The following is a 19813-nucleotide window of genomic DNA, read 5'->3' as shown; positions in this document are numbered from 1 at the left end:
TTCCCTATAGTAAACTAATGTTTACTGTAGTAAACTCTATAGAGTTTACATTATAGGTTAAGGATTCAGAATATAAAGAATAAACGTGGGGCGCCTGGGTGGCTCAGTTGGTTAAGCGACTGCCTTCGGCTCGGGTCATGATCCTGGAGTCCCGGGATCGAGTCCCGCATCGGGCTCCCTGCTCGGCGGGGAGCCTGCTTCTCCCTCTGACCCTCCCCCCTCTCATGTACTCTCTCTCATTCTCACTCTCTCAAATAAATAAATAAAATCTTTAAAAAAAAAAAAAGAATAAACGTGATCTTAAAAGGCAAATTATAAAATATTTAGAAGAATTTCTGTAGCAAGAAAAAAACAAAGCAGAGGAAGGAGGACTGGAGTGTGTTGGGCGTGTGAAAAGTTGACATTTAAGCCAAGACTCCAAGATGGAGACCTGCCTGCTGTGTTTCAGAAACATCAGGGAGACTATGGTGGCTAGAGTGGAGAAAACAAGGGTAACAGTGGTAAAAGATGAAGTCAAAGAAGTAAGCAGACAGGGATGGATTTTAGATTGGAACTTTCTAGAAGTTTCTGTGAGGATGGAAATATTCTGTAGCTGCGCTATCTGATATGGCAGCTACTAGCCACGTGGAGCTGTCTGAGCACTCCAAAATATAGCTAATGTAATTGAGGAGCTGAATTTTTAATCTCATTTAACTTTACTGAAGTTACATTTAAATAGCCCCATGTGGCTAGTAGCCACCATATTGAACAGTGCTGTTCTAGGCTGTTCCGTAGTCGACACGATCTGATTCATATTTGTGTGGCATTGCTCTGGCTATTGTGTTGAGAATATGGAGAGGCAAGGACAGAAGCAGGACCACCAGGTGACTCTCCACCTAGCCACATGTGGGTCCCATGCTGAATCACACCAGCAGAAAGCCATTTGCTAGCTGTTCTCTCCTGTAGCATACCTAACATGGGGGCTGACAGAAACCTTCATCAAGCTGACTAAACTGCTCTTCATGAGACGTTAATCAACAAGACCAACATTTCCTGGGAATCGTGTCATTTGGAAGACAGGCAATGATGGAAGGATGCACATGGGTTGATCCTCTACCCTTTGTCAGAACGTGCTGTTATAGTAATTTTAACAGAAAAACTCCAGCAAGGTTGGCTTATCATACACTTTTCACAGTCAAAAAATCCAAAGCTCAGAGAAATGAAATCCCCTTTGTAATAGGGGCATCCACCTGAATCCGCACCTATCCGGCTCAAAACCCATGCCTTTTTTACTGCCCTGATGCTGTCCTTCAAGAAAAATAAAATTTCAAAGTCTGATGAAAGTATTAGGTCAAAGTGAGCCTGGTTCTGCTGGCAAGGAGTTGCGGCCGTTTTTCTCACTGTTTGAAGATCTCTTCATCATGGATTCTAAAATGAACACCCTGAGAGGGAACAATTTCCTTCCTCCTCGTTGGAAAAATTGGGACATTGTTTCTAGAGGTGGGGAGCCTAGTAATTCTTGTACCCATGCTTTGCTACAGGAAATTAAAATTAATGCAAGCTGTGTGATAATGAAATGGCATTTTCTAGAACAGATGTTGACAAATAGTGATTCTACTGGGATGCAAACAATGAAGCTTGCCCAGACCGGCAAGAAGGTCGTAGCAGATCAGCCCCTCATGACAAAGGGCCCGGGGTTAGGGGTGTGAGACCCACACCCCAGCGAAGTGCCCCGTCTTTATCTCCCAACTCTGAGCCTTGGGGGAGTAACCTGGTCTGATGCAAATACAGTCACCAAGCTTCCCTGCGCTGTACTGTCACTTGGAAGCCAAGTGCAGGAGGTAGCTGTGTCAGCAGGTTGGAAGAGGGCAGACATCTCCCCACAAATACAAAATGGCAGCCCAACTCTCCATTCCCTCATTAACGGATTTGTACTTATATGTTCTAAGTGAGTTTGAACTCTGGGAGAAAAGCCTGCCACCCCTCCCTTTCCAGTCTGAAATCGACTACAGTTGACCCGTGAACAACACGGGTTTGAACTGCGTGGGTCCACTTACACATGGATTTTTTTTTTTTCCTCCATAAATACAGTACAGGGCTGTAAATGTATTTTCTCTTCCTTGTGATTTTCTTAATAACATTTTCTTTTCTCTAGCTTACTTTAAGAATACAGTATATATTACATGTAACATACAAAATAATTGACTGCTTATGTTATTGGTAAGGCTTCTGGTCAACAGTAGGATATTACTGGTTAAGATTTAGGGGAGTCAAAAGTTGCATGCAGATTTTGGACTGCATGGGGCTCAGCACCCCTATAACCCCGTGTCATTCAAGGGTCAACTGTACTGTCCACACAAATGAGGACATTTAGGCCTCAGAATGAAAAAACAAATGGAATTCTTACTCGCTTGCTAAAAACTTCCTTTGTTCGGTGCCCAGAAGCTTTTTTCCAGGGAGTCCATGGGTTGAAATCAGGGTGAGATTACTAAACTTCAGGTGAGAGCTAAGGAGAGAGAAGAGAACACATAAAAAAGGAGGTAAAGCCGGACTTGGTGAATTATAATTCCATTTAACCTTATTTCATGTGTCATCCAATTGTTGCACTTTTCTTTTCAGCAGCTCTTTTTGCACAAACCTTCCAACAGAACCGACCATTTCAATGAAAGAAGGAAGATGGTTCTGGAGCAGCTAACTGCAGAAACTTCCCAAAGCTACAGTACTGTCATGCCAGGTACCATTTCATTTTTTTAAAATTTGCTTCTCCGAGTGAAGCAAAATAAAGCCCAACATTGGGAGGAGGGAGGAAAACTGAATATAAACTAACGCACAGTTCAAATTTCAGACTACTTCTAAGAATTGCTTGGGATCACAACCACCATAGCTGACACCTTCTGAATGCTTACCATCAAGTGCTTTGTGCGTCCCTCATTTGGTCCTCGAAGCAGCAATACCATGAGGTCAGTAAAAATATCCCTATTTATTATGTGGAACTGAGGCAAAGTGATGTGCTCAAGACTATACAGCAGGAGAGTCTGAAGGCAGGGCATGAAGCCAGGCTGTCTGGTTCCAGCATCTTCTCACCTAACCTCTGTCTCCATTGTCCTGTAGACACCAAGCTGTTGACAAGGATCCAAAGATCATCTAATCCCCACTGGTCAACATTAACTTTATTATTTTCATATATATATATATACATACATATATATATATGGCACACCTTGCATTTACTACAAAAGATATATATATATATATATATTATTTTCAGATCTCTCTTTCCCTCTCATATATATATATATCAATTACTCAAATCAGATACCAAAATATCACCTAGGAGAAAATTCTAGAAGGTTGCTTTTAGAAGCAAAACTGCTTTATATTTGCATCAGACTTTCCAGGGCCCGAGACACGTTCATGGACATTATCATAGAGATTAATCTTCAAGGCGGTTTGTGCCAGAGGCAGGGGGCAGGTTGTTATTATCTGCATTTCATATAGAGGAGAATCAAGGTTGGAAATACCAGGTAATTTGTTCACGGTCCCAAAGCTCACGGGCAGCAGGACCCGAGGTGAGAGCCATGTCTCTTCTGACCCCCAGCAGTGCCCTCTGCACTCACTTGGCTGTCCTCTAAACAGTCCCATGAGCGATGTTGGGTAGCTCGACGCAAGCACGTAAGCAGAGGCTGCTAAGGACTGACATGCTCAAGACTCACTCCCTATTTCCCCTTATGTATTAAAATACTCTTGCCGCAAATTTGCCCTCCAGCTCAAGTCAGCAAAACTTTATGGGTGAGTTGATCTTTTCATAGGATGGTGAGAAAGATATTTCTCTCTAAAATCTCTTCTGAGTTCACACCTCCCCTTAAACCAACCAAATGCCAAGAAAGAAACCTTCACCAGGTTCAAGGGGAAAACCTGCCCTCCTTTCCCATGAGGAAGTTGAAAATTTTCCAAACGTGGAAATGCTATCAATTTACTGACAATCTGTTAAGTACCACTAAAAACAGGAGACTTTTGGTAACGGCATGGGCCGGCAATGTAATAAAACTCAACTGCACCTGACATTTAAAAATAGCTAAATATTATGAAAGGTTGTGTTCTGAAGTCTCTAAGGATGCATGTCATTTAAGAATGAATATTCCTATTTGATACAAAGAAAACCAAGCACATCTTATCCTCTAATAATAAGAATAAAATTTTTGAATATGTTCAAATAACATAAAGGTCACAATTAACCCCAGCTACTTTGCACACTGATGACAGGTCTTTAATCTAGTTCCATTTAACAGAAAATGCAAATAATAATACGTGTTTATGCCCACATGAAGTTAAAATTTATTTTGGCTTTGGTGCCTATGTGATGGAAATGTGGTTTATGTTGGACTAATAATACAGTTATATACAGGCCGTTTTTACAGCTCTATGTGAACAGGCGGCTTAGTAATTATCCAGCTATATCTTTTACTACAAAAACAATCCCTTTGGCACTGAATAATTTGAACGATCTAACAACATGGATCAAATGACTCCTAAATTGCCAAATTGCCACACTATAATATCCTGAATTATGCAATTGTGCAATTAAGGACTTCTCCAAAAGATTTTGAGGGGGGGGCATTGTCTGGATTTTTATCTATAAGGGCACCAGCTTTCCACTCCTTTTCTTTCACCTTAGTTAAATTCCTTTTGCCTTCTTCACTGTGGCTGCTCTTGTCCTTTATCCAGTCCTCAAGGTCACTACTTTAGCCTTTCTTGTTCTCCCTCTGGTCCCCTTTCCTCATTCTCAAGTGAGTACATCTCCCACATCATAAAGAAAACAGAGACCAGCCACCAGCCTCCCCCCAACCCCATTTCCCTTTTTGTTACCTCCAGTAACATCGACAAGAGCATTCTTCCATTCCCCCTAATTCAGAAGACAGGTTCTCCCCATTAACCCTGTCTCTTCTTCATGTTCCTCCCCTATCTCTCCCTATTTCTATACCAGCACTCTTTTCTTACAACTGTACTTAATAAACCTGGAAGTAACCAGTACATGCTGATAAAGTGGAATCATGCAGTCAACAGGGGCCATGGCCCTGCTTGTCTGTTTCTCCAAGACGGCTTCCATTCTCAAGGTCCCCTCAGGCCCAAGGTGGTTCCTGGAGCTCCAGACATCACATCCCATATCCACATTATAGGCAGAAGGAAGGAGGAATGGGTGGAAAGGGCTGCCCATTAAGAAGAGACTAAAATTCTCATGTGATATTTCTGCTTACGTTGCCAAAACTCAGTGATACAGCCTAGGCATTTGGAAATGGTGGTAGAACAATGTGGCAGAACAGAAACATGGGGTAGAAAGGGAATCTGGAAAATGTGGTTTTTCAAAAACCACATTGCCCAAGGTTCTGTTACCAGGAACAAAGTGCAGCATACATACTGGGAGGCAACTAGAAATCTCTACTCATGCTGACTCATGAAAGAAGGATAGGTGGGCATGGGGGAAGATCCTTCTATCAATCAGGGTCCAGGCAGGTAATAGGTGGCTAACTCCATGGGGTTCAAATGAACAGAGGCAGAGGTGTGTGCAGGGTTCTAGGAACCGGAAGGGGATGGGGAGTCATCCAGGAACTCACAAGTGTAGGATGCTATTCCTGATGTGAATGGAGGAAATAGGGACGGCGGGAGTGATGACAGAAACCCCAGCCAAAAGCTGCAGCCATAGAACATGCTGCCTGGGACAACATTATCTTAAGGTTCTCTTCTATGATTGTTTTTTGCACCAGGTCCTCCTCCTTTGCCCATCTATCCCTGCTCACGAGCTTCCCAATCTTCGTGCCTGCTTCCTGGGCCATGCTACCTACCACCATGACTTCCTGTTACATATTTACACTATACCTTCCTTCTGAGCTTGAAACCCAATTTCCAAATGCCTACCAGTCCTAATGGGGCTGCTCCATAGGCATTCCAAATTCAGTATGTGTCCAAAGACAGGTCTTTGGAGCCCCATTCCGTTGCTCCTTTATCTCCATCAAAGGCATGACCAACTAACCATCTCTCAAGTTAGGGATTGGAGAGTCAACTTCAGACTCCTCCCCTCTTTCTCACTTTCCACAACTGGTCACCATGTCCAGTCACTATTACCTGGTCCAAATGTCTTGAATGCGCCCAGCCCGACATTCCTGGGACACATTGCTGTAGCTCACCTTCTTGCCTAGAGAAAGTCTCAGGTGAGTTTCTCTGGCACAAGTCTCTCTCTCCTGCCCATCTTCCACACAGCCATTGGAAACCTCTTTTTAAATTAAATCAAATCTCAATCATTCCTGGTTTTAGGTTTCCACATTTGCTCACCACTTTGATAGCAGCAGAGCAGAGTGGCTAAGACCATGGGCTCAAGAGTCAGATTGCCTCAGTTGGACCCCAGGCTCCAGTACTTTCTAGCCTTTTGACCTTGGGAAAGTGGCAACTTATTTAACCTCTCTGTGGCTCAGTTTCCTAATCTGTAAAATGGGAATAATAGAACCTAATGCCTTATAGGGGTGCTGTGAGAATTACATGATAGTATCTATAAAAATGTTTAGAATATTGCCTGCTGCATAGAACATTTGCAATAAATAACAATTTTAAATAAAATACTTTAAAACATTAAGGTCATATGCATGAGCATGGTATGTAAGGCCCTTATATCAGGGCCTAACCTAACCTCTTTAATCTTCTTGTTATTCAGTGAAGGTTCCCTGCCTCTTTCATGCCTTTATATGAATGTGTCCACATTTTTCTCCAAGCTTGTATTTTTTTAATTTAATTTTTAATCTGATTCAGAAACATCCAAGTATTTAATTTCTTAAATTGATAACTATCTAAAAATATTGCTCAGTCAGTTAAGCATCTGCCTTCGGCTCATGTCATGATCCCAGGGTCCTGGGATCCAGGCCCACCTTGGGCTCCCCGCTTAGCAGAAAGCCTGTTTCTCCCTCTCCCTCTGCCTACCGCTCTCCCTGCTGTGTTCTCTCTCTCTCTGTGTCAAATAAATAAATAAAATCTTTAAAAAATAATAAAAATATTGGTCCAAGATAATAAAGTTTATAATGTACAATTTTAGTAGATTTTAGCTCTTCTGAGGATGAAATATGGAGAACAAATGTTTCAGACTTTTAATTTGATGACCAATGAATATTTTAAAAGTTCCTGCAAACAGAGCAGTGAATCACCGGGTACATCTTGGATTTGGACACACAGTAGACAAAATGGCAGGAACAGCAGGACCACAGAAAAAACACGGTTCTCAGATCTAATGGTGTTGGCTTCATGTACATAAACAATATCTAACATCACTGCGAGCCCTCTACTCCAAAATCAAAGGTCACGGTGTCATGGAAAAAAATTTTAAAAAGTTCAAGTTAAGTGCTCAAGCCAATGAAACATTAAACAAGTGCACCTGCATTTTCACAGCAGATAATTCCAGTGGGGATTTTATGTTGCTGTGGATACAAAGGGAGGAACAGCTCAAAGATACTTGTAAAGCAGGGAGGGATTAGAGTATCCAGGGAAATAAGTAAAAGGTATTGCGTTTCATTCCATGCTTCAGGAGAACAGCTACAAAATTAGGTCTAAACATCCTTATCCTTCAAATAAAGAGGGTCACATTGCCAATTTATTGTGAACACGATAAAAGAAACATAAAACTTTTCATGTTGCTTACCCTTCTGGGCAATAGAAACCTGTCAGCCTGCCAAGTGAATGCTTATTATTTTTATTTTTAATTTTTTCCTGTTTTTTTTTTTTTTGGCATAGCAAGGGCAACCAAAGCCAGTGATTTAATTAACTGCTTTCATTAATGCTTTTATTTGAATAAATAGATAATGCAGAGAGAAAATAATTATCTCACATCAATCTAAATGTTACCATTTAATTTACTAAAATCTCTGCTTTCTGAATTGTTCACAACAATGACAAAAATGTTTGCCAAATTACAGTAAATCCTAGCTCAAGACAGGTATTTAACCTAACTGCTTATTTAAGGAGTCAAAGAATAACTCAGATCTAATTCAGTCTTAATGATATTCACGCAATGTCACAAAATTCATGGTGAAATGCTATAGATGGAACTTAAAAGTTGGGAGTTATGTGAATTTCCAATACCAAAAGAAAAATATAAGGCAAACAAGTCAAAATATTTATGATACATTTATTAAGAGAATCTACCCGTTTTTCCCTGAAAAAATTTTTTAACTTTCTTTGGCAATATTATTTTGTTTAGATCACCAAAAGAGATTTTTTTTTTGACAAGGGCCTTGGCTCCTTCGTTTTTGTTGCGTTAGTAAAAACAGCACTGCCCCTGGCCACCCAGCTGTCAGTAATGACACACTCGGACCTCCAGGGGGAGACCAAAGAAAGAGAGACCCAAAGAGGGTGTGGTTAAGGATTCTGAGCACTTCTAAAAGTGGGTGGAGTGTTCATGGGGTGAGGGAGAAGTTCAAAGCTCTCTCCCTAACCCCTTTTCTCTCTTCTCTTGGGTGCCATCTTGTGTGGCTCTCCTATTCATGGAAGCCTCCCCCCCACCCCACCCCCACCCCTGCCGTAGGAACCAGCATGGGGCCTGGAGAAAAGGACCAAGCAGCAAGTCTCTTAAATCTGCCTGAGTCCAGGCTTGTGTCCTGGGACAACGAATCTAGAATCAACACTGAACCCAACAGTAAGGTCTGGGTGCCTGCCTGGAGTAACGTAGGTGCTCTGTGAATTCTCCAGGGACCCATCAGGAGAGTTGGGTGGTGCCCGAGGTAAGGGACTAGGGGGAAGGTCTGGGGATTCAGGATCTCAGATGAATAGCTTGTGTATCTCTGCATAAAAGTAAAACATAAACCTTACTGAAAAAATGAAAACGAATGTAATGTTTGAAATGGTCACTGGACGAAGAATAAAATTTGGAAGTTCTGGCAAAAGAAACTAAGATGAAATTGAATTTTGCTTTATAATGTATGGGAAATGATTATATATATATGAAGTAAAAATGTTATACATTTATACTTTGAACATATTTTTATATACATGGAGCATATACAAGATGTAATACCAAGACGGCAGTTACAAAAGACCAGCTGGAAAGCCTTTGCACGCAAGAGATGGCAAAATATAAGACACCAATCAGTCAGGTCCCTAAGACTGGAATAAAGCATTGTGGGGATTCAACAGTGAGTGAGATCACTTCTGGAGGCGTGGGGGTGGGGATGAGGACGGGTTTTATGTTTGAAGCAAATGCTGGTGGATACAAGGCTTTATTAACACCATAGGGTCAGATTTCCTCATGCTTGACAGATAGATCTTGTTGGACCTTTATTCTTAATGGTGATAGTTTAAGCATGAAGTATATGAAATGCTTTCTACTAGGTCCAATTTAGCGTGTAAATACAATGATAATGGGGTAATGACTTCAGCTATGTCATGTTTAATGATAAGTTAATAATTATGCCTGGTAAGCCCTGAAGTAATGATATGACCTAGAAGTTATATGATTTGTTGAGAATTAGAAAATGTGGTTGGGAAAACAAGCTCATAAAAACAGGTTAATTACAATGACCAGTTATAGGGGGAAATAGGTTCCCTTATGGATAAGACTGCCAATTTTGAGAAAATGTCTACATAAATGGTGACAATACTCAGGTGCGTGTCAGAGTTACATGGGGAGTCTTAAAGATACAGATTCCTAGGACCCACCCTAGCCTGGGAATTATAGCTACAGGAATGGGGGCCCAGTAAACTTTTTTAAACTACCACCTCCAACTCCACCTGCACCCCCACTAGTAGCTTTGATGTACAGAATTGTTGAGTCTGGAATTTTCACAATCTGTTGCTTATAGAAAAAGTTACTCAACATTAACCTCATGTCTAGGAAGCTGATCACAACATTTTTCTTCATCACAGGTTCTTAAAATACAAGGAAATTCAAGGTTTGTTTTTGGTTTTTTTTAAGCCCAAGTACCTTATAGGGAAGATTCTGGTTATCCCTTTGAAAGAAATGCTCTTCAGAGAACTGCAGTTAGAGATCAACATGGTCTCCAGAGGCCATGGGCCCAGTAACTGGCCTTGCCTGGTCTGGGTCTCACATAGTGGCTCCAAGTGCTCCAATTGTCCAGAGGGGATGGCTACCTGGTGCCCCTACAGAAGGACCATTCCTGGGGCTTCCAGGCCTCTCCTCCAAATTCCCACCCAATATCAAATGGTGTAAGGGAAGTGTCCGTCTGACACCTCCTTATTCCCTCAAAGTGCTCGTAGCCACTTCTATTTGCTTGCACCTGGTCAACACAATTCAAATGGTGGGTGTTATGGGGAAGCAAGAAAGTGACTAGTGGATTCTGAGCTGAGGCTGGTCGGGGAGGTGTGACTGGGAGTGTATGGTGTCCGTTGTCTTTTGAGGAGTGAGGCTGCAAATGAGAAAGGTGGGGACAGTAGGATGGAGACAGATAGTATTGACCAGTGCCACTGATGTCCAAGTAACTCCCTAGAGGACTTGTTTAAACAGAGATCTCCAAGTTTCTGATATAGTAGGTCTGGGGTGAGACCTGCGAATTTGTATTTCTAACAAGTTCCCAAATGATGTCCATGTTGGTGGTCCATTTTGAGAACCACTGTTTAGGCACAGAAAAATGAGAGGCTCCCAGGGGTTTTGGGTGCTTAAGAAAAGTAGGTGGAGTTTAATATAAGTTTTAATGAAGGAAGTATATGATCCCATTAAGTATTTGAGACACATGAGTAAAGACTGAAATTTCTGTCTTGGCCTTGTTTTTTTTAATTTAAGGGAACTCCTGGATTTGGGGTGGGGAGGTGCACTCAGAGCCCCCAAGACTTACATAATAAACTTGAGGTTAGTGGCAGAATAGAGGACCCAAAATATGTCCAGATTAAGGTTTGCAAAGCATTCAAGTATCATGAAAAAGCCTAAGAAACATCCATTGGCAGCCCATAAAGCAGTGATGATCAGTGGGAGCCAGAGATGTGGCCCTTATGACCATGACAGTCTTTGGTGCATAAGGGATTTATACATTCCTGAGTCTGGGTAGACAGCTAAAAGGACAGGGCACAACTCCAGTTTTCTCCATAGTCAAGCAGCTTTGCAAAATGGAAACACCCCAGAGTGTTGGTCAGCTTGCTTGGTCCTCGTGTTGTTAAACCAGAGATGGTGGCCATTTTAACTGAACCGCAAGAGAAGGTCTTTGCCAGACCAGGAACTCTTGCAAGGAACAGACACATACGCTGGCAGGAAACACCTGTGATTCATCCCTAATCCTTGGGGAAGAAAGCATCTTCCATATTAAGGCTCTACCTCCCCAGTCTCTTCCCTCATATGAGAGACAATGCAAGGCTGCCACAAGGGAACTAGATATGCAGATTTAATTAGTGGGGCAGTGTCGGTCTAATAAATTTTGAGTGCTAGGCTTTTCCAGATGCTTTGCATGTATCACCTGATTTAACCCCTGTGCCAGTGAGGAGGAGAGATTCTGGATTCTCTCCCCGTTGTACAGATGAAGATGGTAAGGTTCACAGATGTTGGATGATTTTCCTGGGCCCCATCAGTCATGGCAGAACACCGACTCTCTCCACTACACCCTAACTCAGTGGTTCTCGCACCCCACCCCCTAGAGGGGTGTGAGAACACAGATCCCTGCCCCCTGCTCCCCCCCCATTTCTAATTCAATCCTTACAGGGTAGCACCTGAGTGTCCACATCTCCAGCAGGTCCCCAAGTGATACGGAAGTGCTGGTCCACAGACCACAATTTGAAAACTACTGATCTAACCTTATGTCTGTCCCAAAGTAGAAATAAAGTATTTGCCAAGACTGGTCCCTCAAGGCCGTTTTTTTTCCCAGCAAAGGTTTCTGGTACACCTGGGGTCTCTCCAGAGCTACAAGAACACCTGGGAAGAAAGGCGGCCATGAAATCCTTTTGCTACAGCCTTATCTAGCCTCGCTTTTTCTCTGCCTTCATCTCTGCCCACATGCTTCACTAAAGGACAATGGAATATTAAGAAAGAAAGAACAAACTAAAGAAATGGGCATGGTAGGGAGCTTACCCACATTACCTGCAAAAGGTTCTCCCACACTGATGCCTTCCTGCCCCTCTCTGCCTGGGGGCATCCTCTGCCCAGGGGAGATGGAGGGACAGGCTGCAAGAACAGCCAAAGGTGACCATGTGACCAGAAGGATGTTAACTGGTGGGTAAATATTCTACCTCCCTCATGAGAAGAGGGGCCACTCTCTGTTGTGTCTTCGAGGGCCCCAGTATGGGATTATGTCTCAGTTGCCCAGTGACCCACTGACCAATGCTTTTTGGGGGTTTTGTTGACTTCCCTCCCTTTCCCACCTCATCACCCTGCGGTTCAGGTAATTTCCTGGGATCACCCCCAACTAAACTGCTTGCACCCAAATTCTTTGTGTTCAGCTTTTGAAGGACTACAACCCAAGACAGGCGCTGACATCGTCATTTGAAAATGATCTGATAGTAGAGGGTGGAGGGTGGGTGAGTCTATTACTCAGTCCACACATGTGGTTTGTACTTTGTGTCACGGTGAAGAACGCATTCCCTACTTAACCCCAAAGAATCACACACACACACACACACACACACACACAAAACACACAAAAAATTGACAATAAGCTTATCCCCCAAAAGACCTAATATTGCTCAAAGAGTGTTGCTTTTCTTTTGTTCTGGGAGTCTCTAAAGTGGGCAGTAGGAGATAAGAAAAGTTATTCTGAAATGAGCAGGAATGGACAATTTCAGTAAATGAAGATTTTTTTCATTTAACATTAATTACATTTAAATCTTGGAATCAGATTAGGAAACTCAATTGCGATTAGCAACACCAGGGAGTCTGGGTCATTATCTTCTGGTGGCAGAACGTCAGCTCTTTCTGCCTGGGAAGGCTGGGCCTCTGAGCTCCACATAGGGCTGTCCCTCCCCTCCCCTCCCCCACCCGACCCCAGCCACCAGACAGTTGGGGCCTCGGTGCGGGCCACCCGACTGGTCCCACTGTGATGCCCACATAACAAGAGGCAAGACGCCACCTGCCGCCGGTGATCTCTGCCTGCTCCCCAGGCAAAGCGGGGACAGTAGTGCATGTGCTCCGGGCCAGGCCACCGTGCTGTGTTGGCCCAGGTACCAAAAGGACAATCGGAGAGAGCACATGGCCACCCATTCAGGGGGCTGAGACCGACAGTACGGAACAATGACAACCACCAACCTGTTCGGGGCTATAGCTCTGAGATCAGCAAGTAAGCACCAACTATTTAATTAGTCACCTAATTAGTGACAGGCCACACTGAAGGTTTCAGATGTCCTCAGACGAATGTAGAGATAAAAAGTCTAATTAAGCCACAAGCGCCGGGCTGGCTGCTGCCAGAGCCCACAGCTGCGCCGGATGCGCGGCCCGCTGACAGGAGGTTCGGTCATCCGGTCCCAACTGCGGCTTCACAGATGTGCCCTCCCTGGTCCATGCTCTCCTTAGTCACCGCAACCCACCCAACCAGATGAGGGGTTCAGGTTTGAGTAGAAAATCAGAGACTTCCTTCCCCACTGGATGAGATTATTCGGTCGGTTTTTCGAGAAAACTCTTCCCCGTGGTGAAAGTGGAAGGGAAGGGGAGCCTGGGCCCTTCGCAGCCACCAGGGCTCTCTGTGAATCCAAGCGTGTGTTTCTCTAAGGCACACAAAGGGTCGTCGGGACACCACCCAGGGCTGCTTTCAGTCACTGTCATCCCAGGATGCCACTGCAGGCTCCTCGAGAGATTCTTTACCTCAGGATTTAATTAGGAAGGATTTTAAAATAATGGATTAAAAGGAACTGCTCCATAATTAGGAGTAAATAATATAATGCACAGAAGCATAGAGACACACGAGCTGAAACAGAATAAACCCGTAACTGCTTCGGCTCAGTGAGTTCATGCCCAAGAGAGAGCGAAGGAGCTGTTCTGTGTAATTCTTGGCGGGGGCGGGGGGGGGGGTTGGGTGGAAGGGGTCGGGGAGGGAACCGCTCTCTACTTGGAACACTTCTGGGGCAGGGCCTGTGGTTCTGCATTGCTAGCGAGCTCCCAGGTGACTGTCATATTGCTGCCGCTCCACAGGCCACACTGTGAGTAAAAAGGATGCAAAATATGAAGATGAGTTCATAGACCTGGCTCCTGACTTTTTTTTTTTTTTTTAGGGAGAGAGCGCATGTGAGCAGGGGAGGGGCAGAGAAAGAAGGAGAGAGATAAGCTTAAGCAGACTCCACACCCAGTGCAGAGCCCGACCCAGGGCTCGATCTCACGACCCTGAGACCATAACCTGAGCTGAAATCAAGAGTCGAACACTTACCCAACGAAGCTACCCAGGTGCCCCATCTGCTCCTTTTTTTGGCATAGCATTTCTATATTTCTCTTTAAAAAATGATTTTGTAGTACTTCAGTGGAAAGCCTGAAGTAGTCAAAGCATGACATTCAGGGAGTTCAGCAGAGCTGGACTTGGTCCGGGAAGTGACTGGTGAAAATATGACTTCCTAAAGTTTTGTGGGAAAGGGCCTCCTGCTTTCTGAAAAGAGCTTTCAGACTTCACTGCAAAGCTTTTCTTTGGGAAACAGTGTTTCCTTGACAGATGATAGATGCTCACCTCCAGTCCTGGCTGTTGATCCAGGAAGAGGAAGTTCCCTTTAGGCCTCAGATGTGATTGGTGGAGTTCCTAGGGTGACACCACCTTCAGGCTGGCAGGACCATGGGGGTCCCTGCCGTGACCCTCTCAGCACAGTGAGGAGGACAGGCCATAGCACAGGTTGGCAGCAGAGGGGGGCTGACGCCAAGTTCCTTCTGCTCTTTCCCATGATTGGAGTTTTAGACAAATCTTATTACTAACAGTACCGAGAAGGATAATGTATATGAAATACTTATACTGTTCAAGCCAAGAACTTTCAGTCCCAGAAAGCCGGGACAGCCAAATGAACACAACCTATCAATCATGAGAACTGTAATTTAAAAATAGTTCAGGTCCATAATGTAAATATCTTGGGATGCTAAAGAACCTAGATGATTCACAATAAAATGTCTTAAGAGCTGCCTTTCCCCTCCAATTCACTGCTGTCTACACCACAGGATGAGCAGGGGTTTCCTCCTCTTCATCCCTACCCCAAGAAAGCTCCCCTGGCCCTTACTCCATGCCTATTGTTGGTCCCCTGCTCAGCTCCTGGTAATCACCATGGGAGCCCATGCCCTGGCAGGGAAGGTAATGGGGAAAGGCCAAAAGACGCCTGTGGCCAGAGCCCACACTGGCCATAGGGTGGGGTGTGGGGCCCGAAAACACTTCCTTCTCGGCTCTTCTCAGAGTTTCTTGGACACAGCACTCTCAGAAGACAAACGCACATGACCCCCAGGAGAGGGGTGGAGGGACAAATTAGCTGAGCCTCACCCTGACGCTGAATTACCGTGCACCTCCAAAAGCCGGTCAGGAGCCGCAGGAGGGTGCATGGAGATTGCAGGAAGCTCTGAGAGCAGGGCTGCCACTCTTGAGCCCAGCACTGGAGGACTGAATAGGACTGGGACGACAGAGCACCCCGCAGGAGGGTGGATGGAGATTGCAGGAAGTTCTGAGAGCAGGGCTGCCACTCTTGAGCCCAGCCCTGGAGGACTGAATAGGACTGGGAGGGCGGGAGCACCCCAAGGGATGCTGGTATGTGTCCCTCGGAAAACACCTGTCACACATGTCACTGGGAACTGAGGGGCGCAGGAGGCCTTGCCCTAGAAAGGACAAGAAGATGCAGGGTGACTCACAGGCCTGACAACCAAAGACAAGAGGGTGTGTCTAAGCAGATGTAACTGGATGGGTAACAAACAGCTAAGGACCAGATAGAATGTTGCACTAAAATAAATACATAAATCAAAACATCACCCTCACTATTCCCCCTCCCATGGAGCTGCATCCTACTGGATTAGTTGATGACTTAGGGCAAATCCTCTCAGCTGCCCCAGTAGCACCTTAGCACTTGAGGAAAGAAGGGTATCACAAGGGAAGAAGAGATCTTATGCAGGGACTGCTTTTGGTGTCCTTTGAAGAGGACAAATGCTTTGTAATTTTTTTGGCATGTACATAATATGAGGACAAAGAGTTGTCTGTTTTGTCACCAGATGACAGGACTACCAGATTTTCTGGAAAAAGAGGTTGCTGTACTGGGCCTCATGTGGGCTTTCCGGGAACCACAGTGCCCCAGCTGAGTCTGATATGGCCATGTGGAAACATCAGGAGGGCAATTTTTCTAAATCCTGCCTCCAAAATGTGGGTTTCATCCTCACTGGGGGTCAATGTTTGGTGATCATTTCCATTTCATTTCAGGTCAAATCATTTATAACATCTAGTTCAAATAGCAGTTAAGCTGGTAAAGTAAAATATGCAGTAGGTTACTATGGTGATTGCTAATTTAAAATAATTAGGGAAAATAATGAGAAAACTATTTCCTCTGTGAAGGATTCAAGATCCGTAAACTGATACCAGTCTATTTTTAGCGTCTGTAATCTGCGTAATGATGACAGAGAACTACCAGTACTTTAAAATGCTTTAAAAAGGTCTGTCTGATTGAGGAATTTAACCAAGCAAGTATTTATATCCAAATTTCTACTTGTCTTTATTAAATCTAAGTTGATTCCACAAAAAGAAAATTATATGTATATATCTTCATGTAATCATTTAAAATAAGGCATAATGACTATGTAGGTGAATGAAGATTTCAGACCTGTTTTTGCTAACTTCTTGACTACTATAATTTCACAAGTCCTCACCGATAATTCATCATTCAGAAATGGTCGCATATGACTTGCTGTTTGGAGTCTTAGAGAAGAGACCCCTCAGAACGAGGAGAGCCCTCAAACTGTAGTGTGGTGTACCTGCAAAAATGGATATTCCCAGGTGCTTCTCATTCTTTCTTTCTTGCAATGAAAGATTGCTATAGACTGACTACAATATTTAAAGCATGTGAGCTCTGTTGCTGATTTCAATAATGACATGTGACTTATTTCTGATTAACTAGGGTTATGTTCCGGATAATTGAACAAACTGGCTGGAAAGTGAAAAAAAAAAAAAAATCTTTATCTGGTTAATGTGATGTCAAATGAGCAAAGTAACCCTGCAGGGCTAGCTCGTTTCCTTATCCACCAGGGACAAACACCTGTTAGGGGTCATTTCCTCCCTCCCTTTCCTTGTCTAACCCCTCACAATGCCTCACACTTGGGCTGGTACCTTTGTTGGCTTCTGAAGGAGTTAGGGGAAGGAGGCTGTTTTTTCCCATCTTCTGCTTATCTCTTAGCACCTATAGTTTTGAACAGGAACTAAAATTTCTCATGTGATCCTGAGCAAAAGATTTAGAAAAAAACTGGACTCTTTTGATTCAGGAGTCTGTAGTTCTCCAAAGCCAGGGTCTTTTAAGACATCCGTGAGACGTTAAAAAATAAATAAATAAATGAGGAAACCAAGTCTGAGAGAAGTGAAGCAACACATCTAGGGTTCCATGTCAGGTGGTGGTGGTGCCAGACCATGAACCCAAGTTCTGGGACGATAACCTAGGGCTCTTCCTGTCAGGGAGGGGATGAAATTCAGTGAGCAGATGGAGAGCTACTCAGGGGAAGCTGAGAACCCTTGGGAATCCCCTTATCAGGAAAATGGGCTCTGAAAGGAAACCCATTTAGTGCTGTGAGGGTAACAGAACAGCACTGGAGAGACGCACAGGCCTCAGTCTTCCCTGTGGGATTTTCCTCTGTTCCCTGGTACTCAAAATGCAGGGGCTGAAAGAAAGGTCCTGGCCCATCTGCCATTTCTGAAAGCCTATTTGTGATATGCAATGTCAAAACTGGTTCCCAAACCTGCCTGACTATATGAAGCACCCACTAAAATACAGAGTCCCAGAGCCATCCCTGGAAGTTTCTGATTCTGTATGTCTGGTGCTGGGGCTGGGAATCTACCTCTTTAACAAATGCTCCAGGTGATTCTTATGATTCAGCCAATAAGGGAAACACTAGTATAGATTGGGATTGGCAAACTTCTGGAAAGGGTCAGAGTGTACATATTTTAGGCACTGCAGGCTAAACAGCCTCTGTTACAGCCTCTCAAATCTGCCATTGTAGCAAGAAAACAGAGACAACATATAAATAACTGTGACTGTGTTCCAATAAAGCTTTATTTACAAATGCAGGTAGAAAGCCACGTTTGACCCAGGGGCTGTAGTTTGCCAACCCTTGGTGTAGAATATTTCATTGACTCATTAATCCACCTAGGCAGGGTGTGTGGGGTGACAAAAAAACTCAGGTCTTTTCTTTCAAAAAACCATCTCAGGTGTAGAAGAGAAGAGCCCCTTTAAAAACAAAGAAATAAAGTAAAATAACTCACCAAAATACCAATGTCTCTAGGAAGGAAATTCCAACATTGGATGCACCAACCACAACAATCTTGGCATTCACAGTTATTTTAGGTTCCAGTGTCAGTTTTCTGTTCGTATGGTTCAAGGCATAACTCAACTGGAATAAAAGATAAAAAGAGAAAGAGAGACTTGAAGAAAATGTAGCCGAGTCTGCACTCCCAGACTGGCAATTATGTAGAGTTATTTAACCAGGACATTGCCCGCAAATCAGACTGAACAGTGCCCATGCATAGCCATGGTGACATTTATGGAAAGGTACTTTTAAGACATTAATGTAAGAATTCGGGAATATACCTAAGACCTGGTCTGGGTCACATCAAGATGCTTGGTTTACATCATTTTTGCCTTATTGCTGATGGATGTTTCCTATAGAACTGAGACCCTTTATGATTAGAAACAATAAGGTAAAAATAATCCCACAAGAAGACAGACAAGTTGCTCCTGGAGAATCTGGAGTTTCATGAAAGGTCCTTCTCTCCAAGATTACCTTGAAAACTTGAACAACAATTAGATTACAATTGTTGGGTAATTTAAGGCAAGTATTAACTCTTTCCATTCTTCATCCGTCACACTACTTAACACAGTGCCTTGAGCACAGGGTTTCAGTAATATTTGTAAAATGACAAACCTTAGTTGAATGACAAAAACATGTTAGCTGATAAGGGTTATTCAATCTTGTAGATGATCTGAGGTCAGGGAGGACTCTTAGAAGCAGAAAAAATACTTGGTGATCATTTCAATGTCCATGTTTGGAAAACATATCTGAGTTGATTTCTTTGAGTCACTTTCCTGCAGAGGCTTCAGTAGAAGCAGTAAAGGTACAAAGGAAGGTTTTACAAAGCAATGGTGGGGTATTCTTGAAAGAATGTTAGATTGTGTCAGAAGACCATGGTTCTATTTTTAATTCATTAATTCAACACACATTTTTATTTGAAGCTTACTCTGTGTCTGGAAGAACTGCAGCTGACTTCTCATCAGAAACAACGGAGGCCAGAACGCAGTGGAATGACATCCATACCAATGCACCAAACTTGGTTAAATTCTCATCACATTAGCATTAATTCATCCTACAGCTCAGAGATCTTCCAATTCCAATAGACCAAATATATCTTGCATTTTCTTTTTTTTTTTATTCTTATGTTAATCCCCATACATTACATCATTAGTTCTAGATGAAGTGTTCCATGATTCATTGTTTGTGCATAACACCCAGTGCTCCATGCAGAATGTGCCCTCCTCAATACCCACCACCAGGCTAACCCATCCTCCCACCCCCCTCCCCTCTAGAACCCTGTTTGTTTTTCAGAGTCCATCTTCTCTCATGGTTCGTCTACCCCTCCGATTTCCCCCGCTTCATTCTTCCCCTCCCGCTACCTTCTTCTTCTTCTTTTTTTTTTCTTAACATATATTGCACCATTTGTTTCAGAGGTACAGA

The 19813-nt window shown here is 43.5% G+C and overlaps 1 protein-coding gene across 1 annotated transcript in view; it reads right to left on the bottom strand.

Annotated features, from left to right (window-relative positions):
- LOC102737394 (cilia- and flagella-associated protein 61) overlaps positions 1 to 19813 on the bottom strand; it is an 83376-nt gene that overhangs the window by 4176 nt on the left and 59387 nt on the right. The window contains exons 5-6 of the mRNA XM_081831991.1: positions 18348 to 18475; positions 2387 to 2485 (exon numbers count right to left, since the gene is read on the bottom strand). Of these exons, the coding sequence (XP_081688117.1) occupies positions 2387 to 2485; positions 18348 to 18475 (227 nt within the window). The remainder of the gene's footprint in view (positions 1 to 2386; positions 2486 to 18347; positions 18476 to 19813) is intronic.

This window comes from Leptonychotes weddellii, chromosome 10 (genome assembly GCF_054177405.1).
Source record: "Leptonychotes weddellii isolate Sample4059 chromosome 10, ASM5417740v2, whole genome shotgun sequence".
Classification (NCBI taxonomy): Eukaryota; Metazoa; Chordata; class Mammalia; order Carnivora; family Phocidae; genus Leptonychotes; species Leptonychotes weddellii.
The sequence above is the reverse complement of the archived record's forward strand: the minus strand, read 5'-3'. Positions and strand labels throughout refer to the sequence as shown.